The 21,303-nt window shown below is 38.3% G+C and overlaps 2 protein-coding genes across 3 annotated transcripts in view; both read left to right on the plus strand.

The window, feature by feature from the left end:
- GRM5 (glutamate metabotropic receptor 5) overlaps nucleotides 1–21,303 on the plus strand; it is a gene marked incomplete at both ends in the record, with an annotated part of 485,189 nt that overhangs the window by 355,769 nt on the left and 108,117 nt on the right. The window lies entirely within an intron of this gene.
- Nucleotides 1,651–4,700, plus strand: LOC308272165 (cysteine protease ATG4D-like; the record flags this gene model as incomplete). Its single annotated transcript, XM_080708940.1, is given in 4 exon segments — nucleotides 1,651–1,671; nucleotides 3,473–3,625; nucleotides 3,627–4,223; nucleotides 4,227–4,700. Coding segments are annotated over 4 exon segments (1,245 nt in total).

Below are 21,303 nucleotides of genomic sequence, written 5' to 3' on the forward strand. Positions count from 1 at the left end.
AGAGGTAGAATGACCCTGGATTCAATTCACAGTATCAAAAAAATTCAATTCACAGTATCAATTCATAGTACCAAAAAAGGAGAGAGAGAAAAAGAAAGAAAGCTTTTGTACTGACTTATTCCATTACAAAGAAATTATGTATTAACTTATAAATTGCTTGTTAATAGAGTAATAATTAAGAGCTACCTTGAAAAATAAGATTTAAAAAAATAAGCATATTTGTAATCTCAGGACATGAGAGGCTGAGACAGGTAGACTGTAAGTTCAGAGCCAGCCTTGGCAATTTAGTGAGACTCTCAGCAATTCTTTAACTGTGTTCCTAAGTAAAACATAAAAAAGGTTGGGTATTGGAGCTTGAAGTTAGAGCTCTCCTGGTTTCTATCTCCTGCACCACAAAACAAAGCAAAACAAAACAAAACAAAACACATACAACTGAGTGAGACCCCAGTATCAAAATAAAAAGTAAAAAAGGCTTTAAAAATTAAAATTGATCAAAATAATTTATTACATTGGTAATATTTTTCAGTGCTAAAGATCAGGCCCAGGTATTTGCACATAGTATGCAACAAAATTTTTAAAATTATAATATACAATAATTTCTGATAAAATTCATAGCAAACTAGGAGCATATATTTAGTAATATATAACATGATTACCTGTCTATAAAGTTCAATGCAATGGCATCTATTAAAAAAATCAGTGAGTTTGTCAAATTTTCAAAAGAGAAAATTAATCCATAAAATATATTATTCTTTTATATAATGGTAATAAATTAGAAATTAGAAAATTAAGAGTTACTTTATATGTTCTATGTTCATATGCAAAATAATAAAAATGGGCTACTTTACCCTATATGTAAAAATTAAGTCAAAATAGAGTAAAAGTGTACACATAAGACTAGAAATACAAGAATACTAGGAGAAAACATAAGGAAAATGTTTCTTGACATGGTCTAGGTGAAGAGTTTGTTGAATATGACTGCCTAAAGCACAAACTACAAAGCAAAAATCGATGAATGGAGTTGTATCAAACTAAAAGCTACTGCACAGCAAATACATATTAACAGATTAGACAGGCAGTCTGTGGAATGAAAGACAATGTTTGCACCTATATCTCCATAAGTTAGATACAGGACTAATATCTAAAACATATAAGGAACTCAAACAACTTCATAGGAAAATAACCTTACTAAAAAAGATAAGATATAAGCCAGGCGTGGTAGCACATGCTTGTAATCCCCATGCTTGGGAGGCTGAGACAGGAGGATTGCACAGGTTCAAAGCCAGCCTCAACTACTTATTGAGGCTCTCAGCAACTTAGTGAGACCCTGTTTCCAAATAAAGTATAAAATAGGTCTGGGAGTATAGCCTGGAGGTAGAAAGCCCTGGGTTCCACGCCAGTGCCACCAAAACGAAAGGAAAAAAGATAAGATATAAATAGACATTTCGTGGCAGAGGATATATGATCAAGAGGTATATGATATCACAAATTATATACTAATTATATATTAGGCATACACTATCACTATCTAGAAAATGCAAATGAGAGCCAAAATTAGATATCATCTCACACTTGTTGGTATCATCTCACACTTCTTGGAATGGTATTATCAAAAAGACAAAAATAAATATTGACAAGGATACAAAGAAAATGGGGCCTGTGAGAATGCTGGTGAGAATGTAAATTGGTCTAGCCATTATGGAAAACAATTATGGTCCTTCCTAAAAAAAATTAAAAATAGAAGTATTTTATGATCCAACAAGCCCATTTCTAGGTATATATGTGTAAAATCAAATCAGTATCTTAAAATGATACTTGCACTGTGATATTCACTGGGATACTATTAACAAAAAGAAGGATATAAAAACCAACTAAGTGTCTGTCAACAAAATGAATCAATAAAGACAACCTGACATATATGCATCATATATATGTATATACAAATATATTTACAAACACAATCAAATTTTATTCAGCATTTAAGAAGATAAAAGCTACCATTGGTGATAACATAGATAAGCCTTCAGGACTTTATATTAAGCAAAAAGCTAAAGGAAGGCAAATATCACCTGACTTCCCTTATATGCATATTCTAAATAATAGCTGACCTCCACTTTTGTGAAGGGCTGGCAGTTGGGGGAAGTAGGGAGATGTTTGTCAAAAGGTTCAAATGTGCAATTCGGTGTAATGAACAAATTGTACTATAATTAAAATACTCTATTTATACTTAATATTACTCTGGAATGTTCTCACCATACTTTATGAGGTAATAGTGTGCTGGTTACCTTTACTATAATACTTTTGAAATAATGTATCTGCGAGTCAAAATATTACTTCATTCCTTAAACAGATGCAATTTTTATTTGTCAAATATACCTCAATAAATCAGATTAAAATTAGGATTGAAGCGGGTTGTGGTGCTGCATGCTTGTAATGCCAGCATTTGAGAGGCTGAGATAGAAGGATAGAGGTTTGCAGCCAGCCAGCCTCAGCTACTACTTAGTGAGGCCCTTTGCAACTCAGTGAGACCCTGTTTCCAAATAAAAAAATAAAATAAAATAGGCTTGAGGACGAATCTCAGAGGTAGAATGCCCCTGATTACCAGTACTAAAACAAGAAACAAAACAACAACAACAAAAATACCGGGCGTGGTGGCACACACTTGTAATTCCAGCATTTGGGAGGATGGTAGGTTTGAAGCCAACCTCAGTAGCTTAGTGAGGCCCTTTGCAACTCACTGAGACCTTGTTTCAAAATAAAGAATAAAAAATAGGCCTGAGGGTGTAGCTTGGAGGTAGAATGCCCCTGGGTTCCATCTCCACTACCATACACACACACACACACACACACACACACACACACACACACACACAAAATCCTTAGTTCAGACAATTAAAAATTGAAATAAATGAATATATATATATGTATATATATATATTGTATTTCAGTAGGAAGAATAAATTTAAAGATATCAATTTCTTAAAGTTAATCTATAAATTCAAATATTTTCAATCAAAATCTTAGAAATAATTTTTGAAGAATTAGTGCAGTTGGAATGAGTACAGCAGTCTTTTTCTCAATAGAAATTGATATCTGAGCCGGGCGTGGTGGCACACGCTTGTAATCCCCGCACTTGGGAGGCTGAGACAGGAGGATCGCGCAGGTTCGAAGCCAGCCGCGCACGCTGGCTTAGGAGACCCTGTTTCCAAATAAAAATGTAAAAATAGGTCTGGGAGTGTAGCCCAGAAGTAGAAGGGCTTCCAGGAACCCCAGTACCACCAAAAAAAAAAAAAAGAAATTGATATCTGATTAAAATCAATATGGAATGCAAAATGTCTAGATTAAATAATTAAATTAATAATTAAATTAATAATTTAAAATGCTCTAAAAAAAGAAGAAACTAAGTGGGATAAAATTGTCCAATTTCAAGATTTAATCTAAAGGTACAGGAATCAGAACAGCATAAAGATAGTTCAAGGCCAGGTTCCTGACCGCCTGGAACAACGTCCAGTACGGTTGGGCGGTTAAAAGCCGGACCAGCTTCAGCAAGGTCTCCAGCATCCACCTCTGCGGCTGCCGCTACCGATTCGAGGGCGAGGGTGACATCCAGCGCTTCCAGCAGGACTTTTGTGTCCCGGCTGTGGCTCACTTACCGCAGGGATTTTCCGCCCCTGGCTGGGTGCAGCCTGACCTGCGGATGGGGATGCATGTTACGCAGCGGCCAGATGATGCTGGCTCAGGGCCTGCTGCTGCATTTCCTGCCAAGAGACTGGACGTGGGTGGAGGGCCCTGGCCTGGGCTCCCCTGACCTCTCAGGCTCGGCCTCTCCCAGCCGGTACCGGGGGCCTGCCCGCTGGGCGGCCCCGCACCGGGCTCCCGGCACCCCGGAGTTGGAGCAGGAGTGCCGGCACCGGCAGATCGTGTCCTGGTTCGCCGACCACCCCCGCGCCCCCTTTGGCCTCCACCGGCTGGTGGAGCTTGGGCAGAGCTCGGGCAAGAAGGCCGGCGACTGGTACGGGCCGTCGCTGGTGGCACACATCCTCAGGAAAGCCGTGGACAGCTGCCCTGAGGTCGCCCGCCTGGTGGTGTACGTGTCTCAGGACTGCACAGTGTACAAGGCAGACGTGACCCGCTTGGTGGCCCGGCAGGACCCCGCGGCCGAGTGGAAATCCGTGGTCATCCTGGTGCCCGTGAGACTGGGCGGCGGGACCCTCAACCCCGTGTAGGTGCCCTGCGTCAAGGAGCTGCTGAGGTCAGAACTGTGCTTAGGCATCATGGGCGGCAAGCCCCGGCACTCCTTGTACTTCATTGGCTGCCAAGATGACTTCCTGCTCTACCTGGATCCCCACTACTGCCAGCCCACCCTGGATGTCAGCCAGGCTGATTTCCCCCTGGAGTCTTTCCATTGTACCTCACCCCGCAAGATGGCCTTCGCCCAGATGGACCCCAGCTGTACCGTGGGCTTCTATGCTGGCAACAGGAAGGAGTTTGAGACGCTCTGCTCCGAGCTGACCAGGGTCCTCAGCTCCTCCTCAGCCACGGAGCGGTACCCCATGTTCACCCTGGCCGAGGGCCATGCTCAGGACCACCACGCGGAGGCCCTCCGCGCTCAGCCGCTGCAGCCCGCGCCCCGGCCCCCTCGCCCCGGGCGCCTGCTCAGGGCCAAGCGGCCAAGCACCGAGGACTTCGTGTTTTTGTAATGGGAGGGGATGGGCAGAAGATGTGAGACTATTTATTTTTTTTATTTATGCCATCTCGGGATGGGAACGAGAACTCGTGGTGACGGGGCTCCCCGCTCTTGCCCTCCACAGCCAGCGGAAGCCTGTCCAGGAACAGGCCGGGCCAGGCCTTCCAGGGCCGCCCGCCTCCAAGCCCACTCAGGGCCTCCATGCCCACTCAGGGCCTGACCCAGCGCAGTAGCGTGGGCCAGCAGAGCCCCTCGCCGGCCCGGTGCCGGGCTACTGGGGTAATAAAGCTGTTGCACTTGGAAAAATAAATAAATAAATGAATAAATAAATAAATAAATATAGACAAAGTCTTCTCTCCTTGTGTGTGACTGTTACAAAATTTCACTTTTCAAAATTGAAATCAGGTGTTTGCTCAAATGAGGGGAGTTTTTGTTTGTTTGTTTGTTTTGTTTTGTTTTGTTTTTCTTTTCTCGCTGAAATGTCAGCAAAGTACTTTTCTGTTGTTTCCCCCACAAACCCATCAGTCTGGGAGAGCTTTGGGAGTGGAAATCATGTTGCCTGGGATGCCGGTTTCTTTGTATATTATATAAAGCAAATGTAAATGTCTCTCCATTTGGGCTGGGGTTTGCATTCTCCCCTTGGTGAACAGCCTCGGGGAGAGGCCAGCGGGCAGGTGGCCCTCACCCTGCCTGGCACGTGCAGAGACCCCAGCCACTCTGTGTGGGCAGGGTGCTGTCAAGACCAGACCTCTAGGGGGGTGGGGGCGGGGGGAGGGGGGACTCTTGGAAGGGAAAAAGGATCACTTCTTTCTCAAGTGGAGTGTTTACACCTTGCTGTAACATTTGAACTTTCACAAGATATGTAATAATTTTGATAATAAAATTCTTAACCATAAAAAATAGACAAACAGATCAGTAGAAAAAAAATAGGTACTAAAGAAAAGCAATCTGAAACATTGGTTTTGTCAAAAATGTGCAAATAATTGAGTAGAGAAAGGATTGGCTTTTAAACAAATGGTACTGGAATATTTCCATAACCATAACACCTCAATCCTGAAAAATAATTTAATCTATACCATACAACACACACAAAAATTAACTCCAAATCACTATATAAATCATTATAAGAAGATATTTGAAAAATCTTTTGGGGCCTTATGTTAGAAATGGTTTCTTAGACTAGACAAAAAGAGCAAAATCAGTAGAACAAATAGTTCAATTGAACTTCATCAAATATATTAGCTGTTCAAAAGACCCTATGAGCCGGGCGTGGTGGCGCACGCTTGTAATCCCCGTGCTTGGGAGGCTGAGACAGGAGGATCTCACGGGTTCGAAGCCAGCCTCAGCTACTTAGTAAGGCTTTCAACAACTTAGTGAGACCCTGTTTCCAAATAAAATATAAAAAAGATCTGGGAGTATAGACTGGAGGTAGAAAGCCTCTGGGTTTCACCCCCAGTACCACCAAAAAAAAAAAAAGACCTTATGAAAAGAGTGAGAAGGAAAGCCTACCATATGGTGCAGCTATTACACTCCTAGTTATTTAGGCAAGAATATTCATAGTAATGTTATTTGTAATAGCTTCAAATTCAAAACAATTTAAATGTCCATCAACAGGTGAAAAAATACATAAACTGTGAACTGTTAGTCATCAGCAAAAAGGAATGACCTATTAATATACCCAACCACATGGTAAAAATCAAAACAATTATGCAACTCCAAGACACCAGGAAAAGAAAGAATACATACTGTATAATTTAATTGCTTTGAAACTTTAGAAAATGCAAATTAATTGACAATGAAAAAAAGTCAGATCAGTTGTTTCTTGGGGATGAAAGTTGGGAAGTGAAAGATTACAAAGGGCAAGAGAAAAGTCTTAGAGTAAGTTATCAATACGTTATTTTGAAAAACTTCAGTTTATTGTATATCAATTTTACTTTAATAAAGCTGTTTATTTTTACTTTAAGGAAAATGTGTATCCATATTATATATATATATATATAATTTTCTCTTATGCACATTTAAATGGCTAACATAAACATAAAAAATTATACAATAATTGCCAGACTCATTCTTTAGGCTTCAAAGAACTCTAGAAAAAACCTAAATCAAATCATCTCTCCTATCTCTTGTGATTTTGATTCCCACAACCAAATAGAAATTTATTTTATGGAAGGATTTTCTCCTCTTGCTTTAATCCCTGTGCTCATCCTATTGAGCTGCCTGGCGTGGCATTCTCTGCTGGTCCCCCAGATGGCTCAGCTTTGCAGCCAGTGTGTTAAATCAGCCCCATCATTTGCTCCCTCTGCAGTATAGGGCCAGCGACTTGGCCTAGTCCTCTGCATTTGCACCATTCACATAAAACTTACATTTTAGAATCATATGAGGATAAAATAGTATAAATATATGTGAAATCTCATCAAAGGATCTCCAGAAATCCTATATTAAAACTTACACTTACAAAATTACCTCAAGAGATGGTGTGTTAGATAATGTTTGAATCTAAGTCATTGTGAAACAGAAATTGTGCAACAGAGAGCCGGGCATGGTGGCGTGCACTCTTGTAATCCCTACACTGGGGAGGCTGAGACAGGAGGATCGCACAGGTTCGAACCCAGCCTCAGCTACTTAGTGAGGCTCTCAGCAACTTTGTGAGGCCCTGTTTCCAAATAAAAGAGAAAATAGGTCTGGGAGTATAGCCTGGAGGTAGAAAGCTCTTAGGTTCTACCCCCAGTACCACCAAAAAAAAAAAAGAAATGCAATACAGTTGATAAATGCTTTAGATGATATATATGCTTACCCTTAATATGAACATTATACAATATGTACATCCATAGAAACGATCCTTACATGTATAGAAAAATATATAGTACTTCATAAAGTATGTATAATGTTTATATGTCAAACTCTAATAAACAGAGGTAATTTGCTATTAGTAAATATACTTTCCACAAATCTTTAGACTAGACATGATGATTAGCAGCATATTATTAGAACACGACACTAGAAAAGCTCAGAGGTTTCTTCTGCCTCTCTACGACCTTAGACTTTTTGTTAATTTCAGCACAACATACCTGTTTTATAACAGGTGCCATTCCCTGAGCCAATATAGAAAGTTATTTTTAATTTTAATTTTCTGACTGGTGCCAGATGCTAAACATGAGTTTACCCATATTGCCATAGCAACTCTGTGGGATGGTGGTTGCCATAGTCCTCATGGTTATCCTAGTATTTTGACATTTCAGTAATTACCAGTGTCACAACTTTTAAAAACTTGTAGAGAAATGGCACCAAGGCCAGATGTCTACTAAATAAAGAAGCTGTTGCTCTCCTCCACTGCTGTGATATGGCACTGAAGTGTCAAGAGAGCCATCTACCAAAGATAGGATCATTAAGAAAATGACACGGAAGAGCATGACTAGTACAAGATACTTTGCACTGATAAATCTTTAAGTCCTTGAAATACTGGTCAATGCATCAGTGGATCCAGAGGAAATATATGATCTCATACATGGCTTTAGGATATCTACAGTCTCTATAGGAGCAAAAACGACCCTATTAAAATTAGAAAAGATTTATCACTGCAGCAAATAAACATTGAATGGCTATGACTTACCACCCATTTTTTTTTTCTAGTTTCTGGAGGTTTAGCACTAAACAAAATTGGCAAAAACTCTTACTTTTACAGAAAATACAGTATCATTAGGGAAAAATAGATAAAACAAAATAAATGAGTAAAACATATTAGATAATGATCATTATTAGGAAAAAATATCCAACAAGAAATGTGATTTAGAATGTTAAAAGAAACTGAGAGTAGTGGCACACACCTGTAATCTCAGTACACAGGAGACTGAGACAGGAGAATAGCAGATTTGACTCCAGTCTCAGCAACCTGGCAAGGCCTTTTTTTAATAAAAAAAAATAAACTAGAGCTGGGAGTGTAACTCAGACTTAGAATCCCCCCACCCTGAGTTCAATCTTCTATACCACATGCACACACACAAAGGGTGTTGAAAAAAATACAATTTAAGTAGGTAGTCAGTGATGACCTTACTGAGAAAGTGGCTTTGCATGAAGTTTATAAAGAAAAGAAGAAATGGCACAGATAGATGTGGAGGAAGATGATCCCAGAAGTAGGAAAAGAAAGTCCTATCATAAATAAGACAGAATAATAAAATAGGAAATAAAAGATAGGAAATAAATTTAAAAATAGGTATAAAGTCTAAGTAGCTACGATAGTTATTATATATTTCTCAAAGTTGGGAAGCCAGTGTGGGGAACAGAATAATTTTGGGAGAAACTAACAAGAGATGGTGACTGAGAGATAGCCGGAGGTGAGATTGTGCAGCACCTCGTTGGCCAACACTTTGAATTTGGATTTTATTTCAGTGAAAGGAACCATTAGAAAATAAGGGTAAAAGAAGGGCCCAAACTGGCATTTTGTTTTGTTTTGGTTTGCCTTTGTTATTGTTTGGGGATCACACTGGCTGTAACTCTATCACGGAATTTGTCAGGTTGTAAGGTGTGGCTGAAATGTGTAATTTCATTAGTAAGAGTCATGGAAGTCTGTGAACAGGAGAAAGCAGTACAAGCTGGAAAAGGAAGTTTACCAGGGTGTGGTCCCCTCCTCTGGGATTCTCCCTGCTTTTGGCCACTGTCAGCTGAGAGTGGTATCCCTCTGACATGACTTGTCAATGCGGATTCAGCCTTGGAGCCAGCCAACTACGGACTGAACCTCCAGAGCTGCAAGCTAAAACAAACAAACAAACAAACAAACAAACAAAAGCCAAACTTTCCTCTTCTAAACTGTACTAGGCAAGTATTTTGTTCACATTGATGAAAAAGCTAACTCATACATTTACCTTGCAATAACGACTGGCATTGGCCTACAGAGAGTGGGCAAAAGTGCTGCATGCCATTAATAGGCCTGCTACTTAATTTATGGAAGACCCATGGCTCACTCTACCTCCTACATCCATGTGACATGAAGCAAGGATTCCAGATGGCAAGTTATGTAATAGAAAGTGCATGGTTCCCTAAGTCACTTGGAAGACTCAGGAGAGCTTCACAATCTACTTCAGACTGTCATGTGAGCAAAGAATAAACTTGTGTTAAGCTACTGGATATTTGAGGGTTGCCATAGCAGCTACTGTTAATTACGCTGATTGGCAATACTTTCTTACTGTTCCTGATGGGCAACAATTCTCAGGCTTTTGTCATAATGCATAAATGCCAGTCTTCACCGAAGTGACTACAAGAATTAGATGCTCCATCTGTTACCATGGTGATTTCCACTGACCCTCTCAATTCTATTTCTTTTGAATACATTCAGGATATTCTAGCTGTTGCTTTAAGATATCTTACTGATGCCGGGCGTGGTGGCGCACGCTTGTAATCCCCGCGCTTGGGAGGCAGAGACAGGAGGATCGTGCAGGCTTAAGAGACCCTGTTTCCAAATAAAAATATAAAATAGGTCTGGGAGTGTAGCCCGGAGGTAGAAGGGCTTCCAGAAACCCCAAGTACCACCAAAAAATATATATATATAGATAGATAGATAGATAGATAGATAGATAGATAGATAAGCTCAAGGTTATCAGTAAATGATTATTGAAAAGATAATGATTCTTGAAGAGTCATGATTATTGAAAAGATACTAAATATGACCTAATGGCATGTGACTTCAATAATAAAGTATTGATAAAAATTAAGTAGATTTTAAAAATTTCTATTATGCAGGCCATGGTGGCACATGCCTGTAATCCCGGTACTTGGAAAAATGAGACAGGGAGATCACAAGTTCAAAGCCAGGCTCAGCAACTCAGTGAGGCTTGCATCAATTTAAAGAGCCTGTTTTGAAATAAAAAATAAAATAGGGCTGGGATTTAGGCTGGAGGTAGGATATTCCTGGGTTCACTCCCAGCACAACAAAAAAATAAATTTTTATTATATCCCCTTTATCAAAGCATCACTTTTTTAAACACTCATTAAGCAAAAGAGGGTGCAAAGGTTAGTGGTTAAGCTCTTCCTTCAAATATTTTGTAATACATGGGAATCCTTTAATGAAAGTTTATACATGATAAGTAGAAAATAGCTAAAATGCAACACTAGGGCTCTAGACCTTGGAGAAGTCAGAGACTGCTCATGTCTTGTAAGATCAGGAGTTAAAGACAGAGTTGGCAGTTGTATGGAGTGCTGATTTTTGTTGGAAAGTTAGAGAGAATATTTGTAATAGAGTATTCCAAGCTTAGAAAATTAGTCAAATTAAAGCCGGGCGTGGTGGCGCACTCTTGCAATACCAGCATTCGGGAGGCTGAGACCTGGAGGATCATGGTTCGCGGACAGCCTCAGCTACTTAGTGAAGCCTTCTGCAACTCAGTGGGACCCAGAATAAAAAAAAAGGACAGGGGGTGTAGCTCGGAGGTCGAATGCCCCTGGGTTCCATCCCCAGACCCACAAAAAAAAAAAAAAAAGTTTCAACCAGAGCACAAAAGTCATATGTAGTAATGTGATGAAAGTAGAGAAAGAATTGTTTAAGGCTATTGCATGCTAGACCAGGATTTAAGGATTTTTTACATAGTAATTAAGGAATAAAATGATATAAAAAGCATTTTAAGAGATTAATTTGACAGTATGAGAGTTTGTTGGTTCAGGATGAGATTAGTATTTGATGTGGTAGAATGCCCCTGGGTTCAATCCCCAGTATCACAAAAATAGGGGCCATAGTTTGAAGTTATTATTATTATTATTATTATTATTTGTGTGTTAGGATTAGAACTCAGGGGCATTCTACCTCTAAGCAGTACCTCCAGCACTATTTTATTCTTTTATTTTGAATCAGGGTCTCACTAAGTCGCTGAGGTTGGCTCTGATCCTGTGATCCTCCTGTCTCAGCTTCCCAAACTTTTCTTGCTTTTATTGTTCTTAATGACACCAATTTAACCTTCCTTTGGATTATAGAGTCCTTCCCTGACAATAAAGTGCATGGTGAGTTCATGCCCACAATTCTATAATGTTGGCACAATGTTAGAGCTTAATAATTTTAAAATTAAGCCAGACGCACACTTGTAATGCCAGTGTAGATGTGAAAAAACAAAAATATTTTTATTTAAGTTACTCAGATTTTGAAAGAGTCACAGCAGTATCTGTTTAAAACAGAAGAAGCCGGGCGTGGTGGTGCACATTTAAAATCCTAGCATTTAGGAGGCAGAGACAGGAAGATCATGTTTTGCAGACAGCCTCAGCTACTTAGTGAGGTCCTTTGCAACTCAGTGAGACCCTGTTTCAAAGTTAAGAATAAAAAATAGGGCTGAGGGTGGTGTACCTTGGAGGTCAAATACCCCTGGGTTCCATCCCCAGTATCAGAATAAATAAATAAATAAATAAATAAATAAATAAATAAATAAATAAAGCAAAACAGAAGAATAAAGTTGGAGATTTTGTGGGTTTGAAGAAAAAGAAGCAGATAAGGGGGATTTTATGGTTTTAACTGTAGGTAACAAGAAATTTTACTAATGAATCAGTGAAAATAGGGAGATGGGCTAGTTGGGGTAATTACTCATAAGGAAGTTAAGTTCTGTTTGCAATATCTCAAGTTTGAAGTTACATAGTTGGAGGAGAGGTGAGACAGGCATCCTGGTGAAAGGCAGCAGTAATGAAAAATCCCTGGTGCACAATGACTGACAGGAAGTAGAAGACTGGACAGAAGTACGAAGAACTCAAAGCTAGAGGGTCATGAGAACTGTCGCTAATGCACATCTGTCAGAGTAACTGCAGGAAGAGCAGTGTCCTCAGACCTGAAAAATTCCACTGAGAATTTCCAGGTAAACTCATATTAATAATTGTGACACGTGTGACAAATTAACTGAACCGTGGAGTGGTGGGCTTATAGAAATAAAAAGTTATACACGCTGAAGACATCATAGGAAAGTGGTCTGGGACAGGAGTTAGCATTTGACAGGTTAGATTTATTTCCTGGCCCTGCAACTCAATAGTTCTGTGACACTGGACAAATTGCTTCAACTTGCTTCCGCCGCATTCTTTAGTAGTGAATTTGAAATAATATTAAATGCCTACCTGATAGAGACCTTGTGAGAACCTGGGATAAGACCAACAAAGCACTTAACATACAACCTCAGTCTGCTTAAGATCCCATAGCAAAATACCATAGACTGGATGCTTTAAACAATAGAAATTTATTTTCTCACAGTTCTGAAGGCTGGAAGTCTATGAGTATCTGCAAAGCAGAGTCCTGGCAAGGGTTCATTTCCATCTCCTGGCTTGTAGCTGCTTCCTTCTCAAATGGTGTTCTCAATTATCAGACAGAAAAAAGAAAGAAAAAAGAGAAGGTAGGAGAGAGAAACAGAGACCCTAAATAGAGAGAGAGACCCTGGTGTCTCTTCTTCTAAGAGCAATAATCTTACCTAAACCTAACTATCTTCTAAAGTCCTTATCCCCTAATCCCATCAAATTTGAGATGAAGGTTTTACTATATAAATTTGGTGGAGAAAAAATTCAGTTTATACCATATAGTACCTGGCATTTAGTGAAAGAAAATAAATTATATCATCATTAGGAATATTTCTTTAGTATTATATTTTTCCCTAGCAATTTATCAAGCTACAAAACTCAAAATGTCCTAAAAATGAAGAAGTAATTTTATGAAAGAATTCAATTAAAAATTACACTGATGAGAGAAATGGAGCTCACACAAATTGAAGTTACAAATCTGTTAGTCACAGTGGAAAAAAAGAGTCTCATGCATTTATATACTATATTCAAACTCTCATTGCCACAAAGATTTTATACTTTGCATATTCTGCTTTAATTGGAATATATTACAGCTCAGATAAATATAAAAACCATATTCAAGAATGTTATACTCTCCACGGTCTAGCACACCTTATTTTTTCTAGGACATCCATGGCATGTTAAAAGCTTTGTTTAGCACTTTTACTTCTCTGCCTTTTTCTGACTATGTACACTTGGGCAAATCATTATAGATCTCTACAGCTGGTCTAACCTATAAAATTTTTCTCAATTTAGTGAAAACAGTAGCCAAGAAAAATGTGTGTGAAAGTTTAGTATGAGGCCACCTGGTTGAAAATGAGCCAGCTATTTAACACCTGCTCTTTGGGGGGGACAGCTCTTGAAGCTTTAATCCTGCCTATTGCCTGTCACTGGAGGAGTTATTATAGACTTCTCTGCCCTAAGCTAGAAGTTATTTTTTTTTTCTGGAAAGTTTCGGTTTATTTGATTTTTGTTTTTATTGTCATTCATGACACCAATTCTACATTCCTTCTGGATTATAGAGTCCTTCCCTGACAATAAAGTGCATGATCAGTTCATGTCCACAATTCTATAATGTTGGCACAAGGGGAACGCTTAATAATTTTAAAATTAAGCCAGATATGGTGGCGCACACTTGTGATGCCAGTGCTTGGGAGGCTGAGACAGGAGGATCACAGAATTACAACCAGCCTCAGCAACTTAATGAGACCCTCCACAACTTAGCAAGACCCTGATTCAAAAGAATAAAATAGTGCTGAGGGTAGAGCTTACAGGTAGAATGCCCCTGGGTTCCATTCCCAATACCACTGATGATGATGATGATGATGATGATGATGATGACGACGACGACGACGACGATGACGATGACGATGGTGATAATGATAATTTCAACATTAACATCAAATTATGGGACCTAGAGAAAGGGATCTACTCAATACATTTGTTCCAAAGGCAGGTAATAATGTGGATAGATTCCAGGATAGTGAATGGGCCACCTTTCACAGAGTGCAGAGTCATTGTGTATTCAAACACCAGGAGTACAGATCTGGCCTATTCTCTCTTCCCATGCATTTTTTTTTCTATAGAACTCAGTTAAAGTAAGGTGGATAAAATGACCAGGTCTGATCATTTTATTCCCTTTTTTCTAAGTGAGTGCAGAATAATAAACCAACTTACCTACAAATTAGGAATCCTGGCTCTCTCTTGATCTTTGGAACTCCAACTCCTTAATCTGACCCTGATAAAACTACCAAATTTTGTTGATGTGGGATTTGAATCTAGACCTAGAAAACTAGGTCCTTTGATTTTGAATTTCCATTTTCTTTGTTCCAGAATCACTGGAGTGTCTTGAATATTAAATCATTATAATTTTATATTTGTGATATAATGATTGTTTGATAAAATTGTATCTTACATTTGAACCTCATGATGAGGCGTGATTATAGGTTTATAGGATTCTATATTTCTAACTACCCTGGCAATAATACCTTTTAGTTCCATTCAAACCCCACATCTATTTCTAGCACAGAGAAAAATGGAAAAGTATGATATATAATAAGTCACTTTGAAAGGGGTATATTTTAAAATCCTGGAAAGCTAGCTGTTATTGGACATCATGTGGAGAGATTTTTTGGGGGGAGGGGGGTAACTGATGCTTTAATTAATTGTCTGAGAAGCACATGGCAAGTTTTCTACAGTAAGGGCTCCCTGGATGCCTGACATTTTCAGTTTCTTATTCCAGTTTCCCTGTTGCCATTCTTCCTTATGTCTCTTGGTTCCCTTGGAGGAGTCAGAGAAGTAGACACGAACAAGGGTTTGCTTTTATGCTCTCGGGCAATATTTAATTAAGTTCATTCAGCACACACAGGAGAGAAAAGAAAATTTATCTGGAGATTCTTTTTCTAAACTGAATTACTGAATTCAAATAGTCTCAGGTAATTGGAGGGTGTTCTCCCCTGTGAAATCAGCTTCCAAGGTGCAAGGCATCTGCTATCCTAGATGAAGAAAAGCAGGGGTAGTTAATTGAATTTGACATCTGTATTTTCTTTCTCAAATAGCTTGGCACAGGAAATCTTTCGGTCCATGGTTTTGCTTTGATATAAAATTAAATAATTTGCCTCTCTTGGACTAGGGCCATGCATACAAACCCATGGAACACTGAATAGAGCCAAGACACTAATTATTATAAAATTAATAGTTGGGCTAGAACTTATATAATTATCAAATAGTTATCCAGCTGATAACAGGTTGCTTTTCCAAACAACAATTGGATTCATGTCATGGGTTTTGATAGCAATAATTGGAATGCAATTTTAAGTTGATCACATTAAGTAAACTAAATAAATATAAATAAAAGTTACTATTTAAAAGACTAGCGGGGCCTCCCAGGATGTACTGGTAGCTAGAGAACCAAGTATGAAAATCTGGACCAGCTCCCTAGGCTTACAAAGAATAGTAAGGTCACTTTTTAGTAGTTTGGCCAGAGTTTAACTGCATTTGGATCCCATCACAATCTTCATTACAAATAAATACTGGTCATGCATGTGTTTTACTTCACCTCCAGATTCCTGGGAGGGAGCTTCCAACTTACTGGGCCTGGTTTACATTTCCATTGCCTGGCAGTCAGGAATTCGAGAACAAAGGAGGATAAGGCTACTTCAACTTCCCTAATGGAAAAATTGCACAGCCTTTCATAATTTCAGCAAAATGAAGAGTTCATCAAAATTAGGGCAGGGATTTGTATTATATGCAACCAAATTATTAAGATTACTGAAGCTTAATTTAATAGCTTGGTAGACTATGAGTGGTCACATTACCACTATCATTATCATAATTAAAACTTTATAAGCAATCACTTGCTAGACTCTATATTTATACTTTTTCTATATTATTATATTTTATGCTCTCATCAATCTTACAAGATAGTCACTATTAGTATTATTTTACTAAAATAGAAGAAATAATGCATTGAGTGTATATATGACTTGCTCAAAATTATAGAGCAAATAATTGGCAAAGGAATCACAAAGTTCAAGTTGCATGACTCCAAATAAGCCACATCTTAGAGAGATTTGACCTCTCTGCCTCTTTTAGGTAATTTTATTGATTTTAGGATACACTGTATACTTAATATAAGTTTACTGAATATTCTATTGACTAGAACTGATCTGACATAGAGCTGACATTCAACAAATACTTTTAGAATGAATAAATTAATGTATGTCACATTTTGTTTAAAAGACAAGGTGTCAGGAGGCCGGGGTCCACCCCTCTGTCTAAATCTTGTGCTGAACTACTAGTCCCAGAAATCAAAGGGGTAAAGTCCAGGTTATAATGAAATAAGCACATATTCATAATGGTGAGGCAGATAGGGTAGTTAAATGGTTGATTGTATTTTTTTTTACTTCTTATTTCTTATTCTCTCTCTTTCTTATTTTTTGGGAGAGTATAGTATGGGAATTATACCTAGTGGTATTCTATCTCTGAACTATACCCCCAGCTTTTTTATTTTTTTACTTTTTGAAAACAGGGTCTTGCTAATTTACTGAGGTTTGTCTTAAACCTGCTATCCTCCTATCTCAGCCTCTCAAGTACTGGGATTATAGGCATGCACTGCTACACCAGGCTCCTTTTTCTAAAATGATACATTAGAAAATGTTCCTTTTGTATATGGGACTAAATACAGTTGAAATGTCTGTGAGTCATTTATTTTCTTTAAACACATGGCTTTCCACTCGGACTTTTATTTTTAATGAATTAATTCTAGCCAGAGACATAGTGGCACATGTCTCTAAGCCCAATTCTTGGAAGAATGAGACAGGAGGATTTCAGGTTCAAGGACAACCACAGCAATCTAGCCAAACTCTCAGCAACCTAGTTAGACCCTGTGTCAAAAATAAATAAGTAAATAAAAAAGGCTGGGGGGTGTAACCAGGCGTGGTGGCATACACTTGTAATCCCTGCTCTTGGGAGGCTGAGACAGGAGGATCACATAGGTTCGAGGCCAGCCTCAGCTACTTAGTGAGGCTCTCAGCAACTTAGTGAGACCCTGTTTCCAAAGAAAATAGAAAATAGGTCCAGGAGTGTAGCCCAGAGGTAGAAAGCCCCTGGGTTCCACCCCTAGTACCACCCCCACAAAAAAAGGCTGGGGGTATAGCTCAGAGTTCAAATGCCACTAGATTAAATCCCCAGTACCACACACAAATAAATAATAAAAAATAAAAAATAAATTAACAAATTAATTAATTCATTCATACTGGGCACTTGAGGGAAGCATTTCAGACTCAAGATAGAAACAACTAGAGAAGTTTCAGAGTTAACATACTTAAGATCAGGTGTCCACTTTGACTTCCCCAATAAACAGGCAGGCCTAATACACAGGCGTTCTTTTGAGGACAGTAATGGCTCAGTTCTGAATTTCTTCACCATGAACAGATAGATGTTAGGGCAGAGGGAGCCAGGTAAGATTCCTTTGGCAGGCCGTTATTATCTATTTTCAAATCCATAGGTTATAAGTTAAGTTTTACCTATTATAATTATCAAATGTTTATAGGGTTCCTCTAGCTCATTCATTCATCCTCTTTTCATTCTGAGATATTTTTGTTGTTGTTATTTACAGATGAGCAAACACAGACTCAAGCAGGTTTATTGGCTTGTCCAAGCAAGGGCATATACCTGACAAATCAGAGCTATAACCTGAATCCATCTGAGCCTCGAAAATCACGTTTTGATATGGTGTGCTGCCTGCTGCAAATGCAAAACATTAGTCTGAAATAATGCCTGTCACTAAACCCAATTTAGAACTCCAGAAAAAAATCAGTCTCTCCCTGACTAGCCTCAAAGAGATTCACTTCAGTTTTCTCCATGTTATTGGATCTTACCTTCTATAATCCATGCCATTCTATTGGGAAGGATGCAGGGTTGTATGGTTTGGTGCACGGATGGCATGCATAGTAGAGTTACCTGCATGGGTCAAAAACATAGGAGTTAGTGTGTCCAGAGAATCATTTCTTACATTATCTTCCACCATGACTTTTGTGTCAATACAGTCCTGGTGTGCTTCTAAAGGTTTTCCTTCCAGATGTCAGCAATGCTTTATGGTTTGATGCATTTTTCAATCTGTTCTTAGGAAAGTTGTTCCACATATATGAACCTTGGTTTTCTTATATAAAATATTAGGCTAATGAACCAAGTATGGTGGTAAATGCCTATAATCCCAGTACTTGGGATGCTGAGGCAGGAGGATTGTAGACTTGAGACCAGTTTCAGTAACTTAACAAGGCACTCAGCAACTTAGCAAGACACAGTTTCAAAATTAAAAAATAAAATTGGGCTGAGGGTGTAGTTTGGAGGTAGAATGCTTCTGGGTACAATATCCAGTACCACTAAACAAGCAAATAAACAAACAAATAAGGATATACTATGTACATACATACATATAAAATTAGGCTAATGATAGTATCTTTTCAGTTTTTCTATGGTTGTGAGGATAGCAGTAATTTCTCAATAAATATTACCTATTTCCATTGGTGAAAATATTTTGCATATAATCTCTCATTTGCTTCTCAAGTGCTGCTCTCAAAGTTAGTAGCAATGACTAGTCCCATTCTCAGTGAAGAAAAATGGCATTCAAATTATTATGTTCATAAAAACTTGGGGGAAATACTAGTATACTCTAGAAAGGTCAGTCTATAGAGTCAGACTAAACTGGGTTTTGAAATATCACTTTAGTACATTTTAGCTTCATGCAACTGAGCATTTTGTTCTGGCTTTCTTAGCCCAAACTTTCTCATCTAAACAATGGAAGGAAATTATGATTAGCTCATATGTTTGCTGTGAGAATTCAATGCAAGAATGAATGTAAAACACTTAGTATCTGGCATGCGTGGGATGCTCTGAGCGCCCATCTCTTCTCCTTTAAGGACTGTCTTTCAAGTACTTCAGAATAAAATGATTTATGGAAAATTTTGTCATATTGGAAAGTGACACTGTGCTGATTTAAAGTAATATGTGTAATAAAGAAGTTACAACACTCAGAAGAGGCACCGTCATATCCTTTTTAAGAAAAATTATCTAATGCCTATCATCATTTTTAATTCTACTTTTCAGAGTTATCAGATTTCTTGTATCAGAAATGATAATCTCCCATTAATATAATTTGTGAATTCTGAATTTTGTGGTGAACTTTTTGCAGGTTTGTGTATGGCAATGTAATTCTTTTGTGTAATTTTTCTACTTTATTTCAGGTATAGTGATTAGTATAAAAGATGAGGAGTCCTCATTTAGCATGCTTGTTATTTTTAGTTAGAAGTAAAATTCTCAGTGGAACCTATCTTTTTTTCTTCCTTTTTTCTTTGTATCACTTATTGTCAGAATGTTTTGTTAATGAAATATAGTAATTCTCAAATTTTCCAAAGTGGAGAGTATAATATCTGACACTAATCTAGTATTTTTATATCTAAATCTTTTTATATGTATAATAATAATAGCATGCTTGCAGTTATGTAGGATCTTTTTTGAAGACATGACCTCTGTATGTATTGTCTCAAATTCTCACCAATCAATCAAAAGTGCTATTTTTGTTTTAAAAATAAGGTATCTTTGAAAAAGAATTACTCAACTTTTCATTCGAAAATCTGTATTCACACCAAATTTGATCATTAGACTGTATTCTAAAGTATTATAGGGACAGATAATCAAATGAAGATGGAAAACCCTTATCTTCAGAAAACAACATGACAGAGTTAAGATGAAATTATGGAAGAGAACAGTGAAAATGGTGATAGAAAAGGTTGCGTGGGAGAGGTCTGCTCTAGGAGTTTGTTTCTGGCATAGTAAAAATGATGGTAATACCATGGTTTTTGCCACACATTCTTTCAAATAATATTTAACCACTAGCCTTCATTATCCCTCAGGGATTCTTTCTCCATTTACACACCATATGGAAGTTCCTCAAAATACTGTAATGTGAATGAAAGAGATATGCTATCTGAAATAACATATCCATCTGAGGGCTGCCAACAGGCTGTTCATGGTATTTGTCATTTAAATGTAAAATCTGGTGTTCTGCACACAGAAGTGTACAATCCCTGTTGGGTTTCTGAAGCTCCCTGAAGGAGCCTCTTCTTCCTGCAGCTGCTGTGTTCATTTGCATTTCAATCTGAGCATTTAGAGGTCACCTGCCTGTATTTCAAGCACAGGTATAAGTTGGAGACACTACAGACATTAGAAACAAGTGTCTCTATAGGCGCGTGGGTGCAGATCTGGGTTTCCAATGTTGCTGTGCCACCTGAAAGAATGAGTACCTATAGTGCTATGCAAGTAGACAAATTATATGTGCGGTGTCATCAGTTACTCCAGTCTTTTCAGAGCTGATTCTTTCCTACTTTACATCACTAGCCTCTGTCCAAGCCCTCGATCTTATAAGTGGTCCTTCATTTCATTAACTTTAATCCACACTCCCAAGAAGCTATCTGCATCTTCATCGTAAGATTCATATCCCTGCCTGGCCCACTGTACACTATGCTCCATACAGTAAGTCCATTTCCCATTTACACGTCTACCCATCATTCAGATGATCCACTGATACATTACTGACAATGCTGAGCACCCTCCTAGGTGTTAGAAATACAATGGTAAGCAAGATTAATATCTGTCTGATCCACACAGAACTGATTCTTCATTCGGAACTTATCTCTGAATCACATTATATATTTAAAGGCTTTCACACAAAGCAAGTGTTTCATAAATGTTAAATGAGGAACGGATTGTCCACTCGATGGCAGTGTTAGGATCTATGTAGGATACAAGAGGAACAATGTGGTTTTGGC

This window comes from Muscardinus avellanarius (assembly GCF_963383645.1).
Source record: "Muscardinus avellanarius genome assembly, chromosome: 1".
Lineage (NCBI taxonomy): Eukaryota > Metazoa > Chordata > Mammalia > Rodentia > Gliridae > Muscardinus > Muscardinus avellanarius.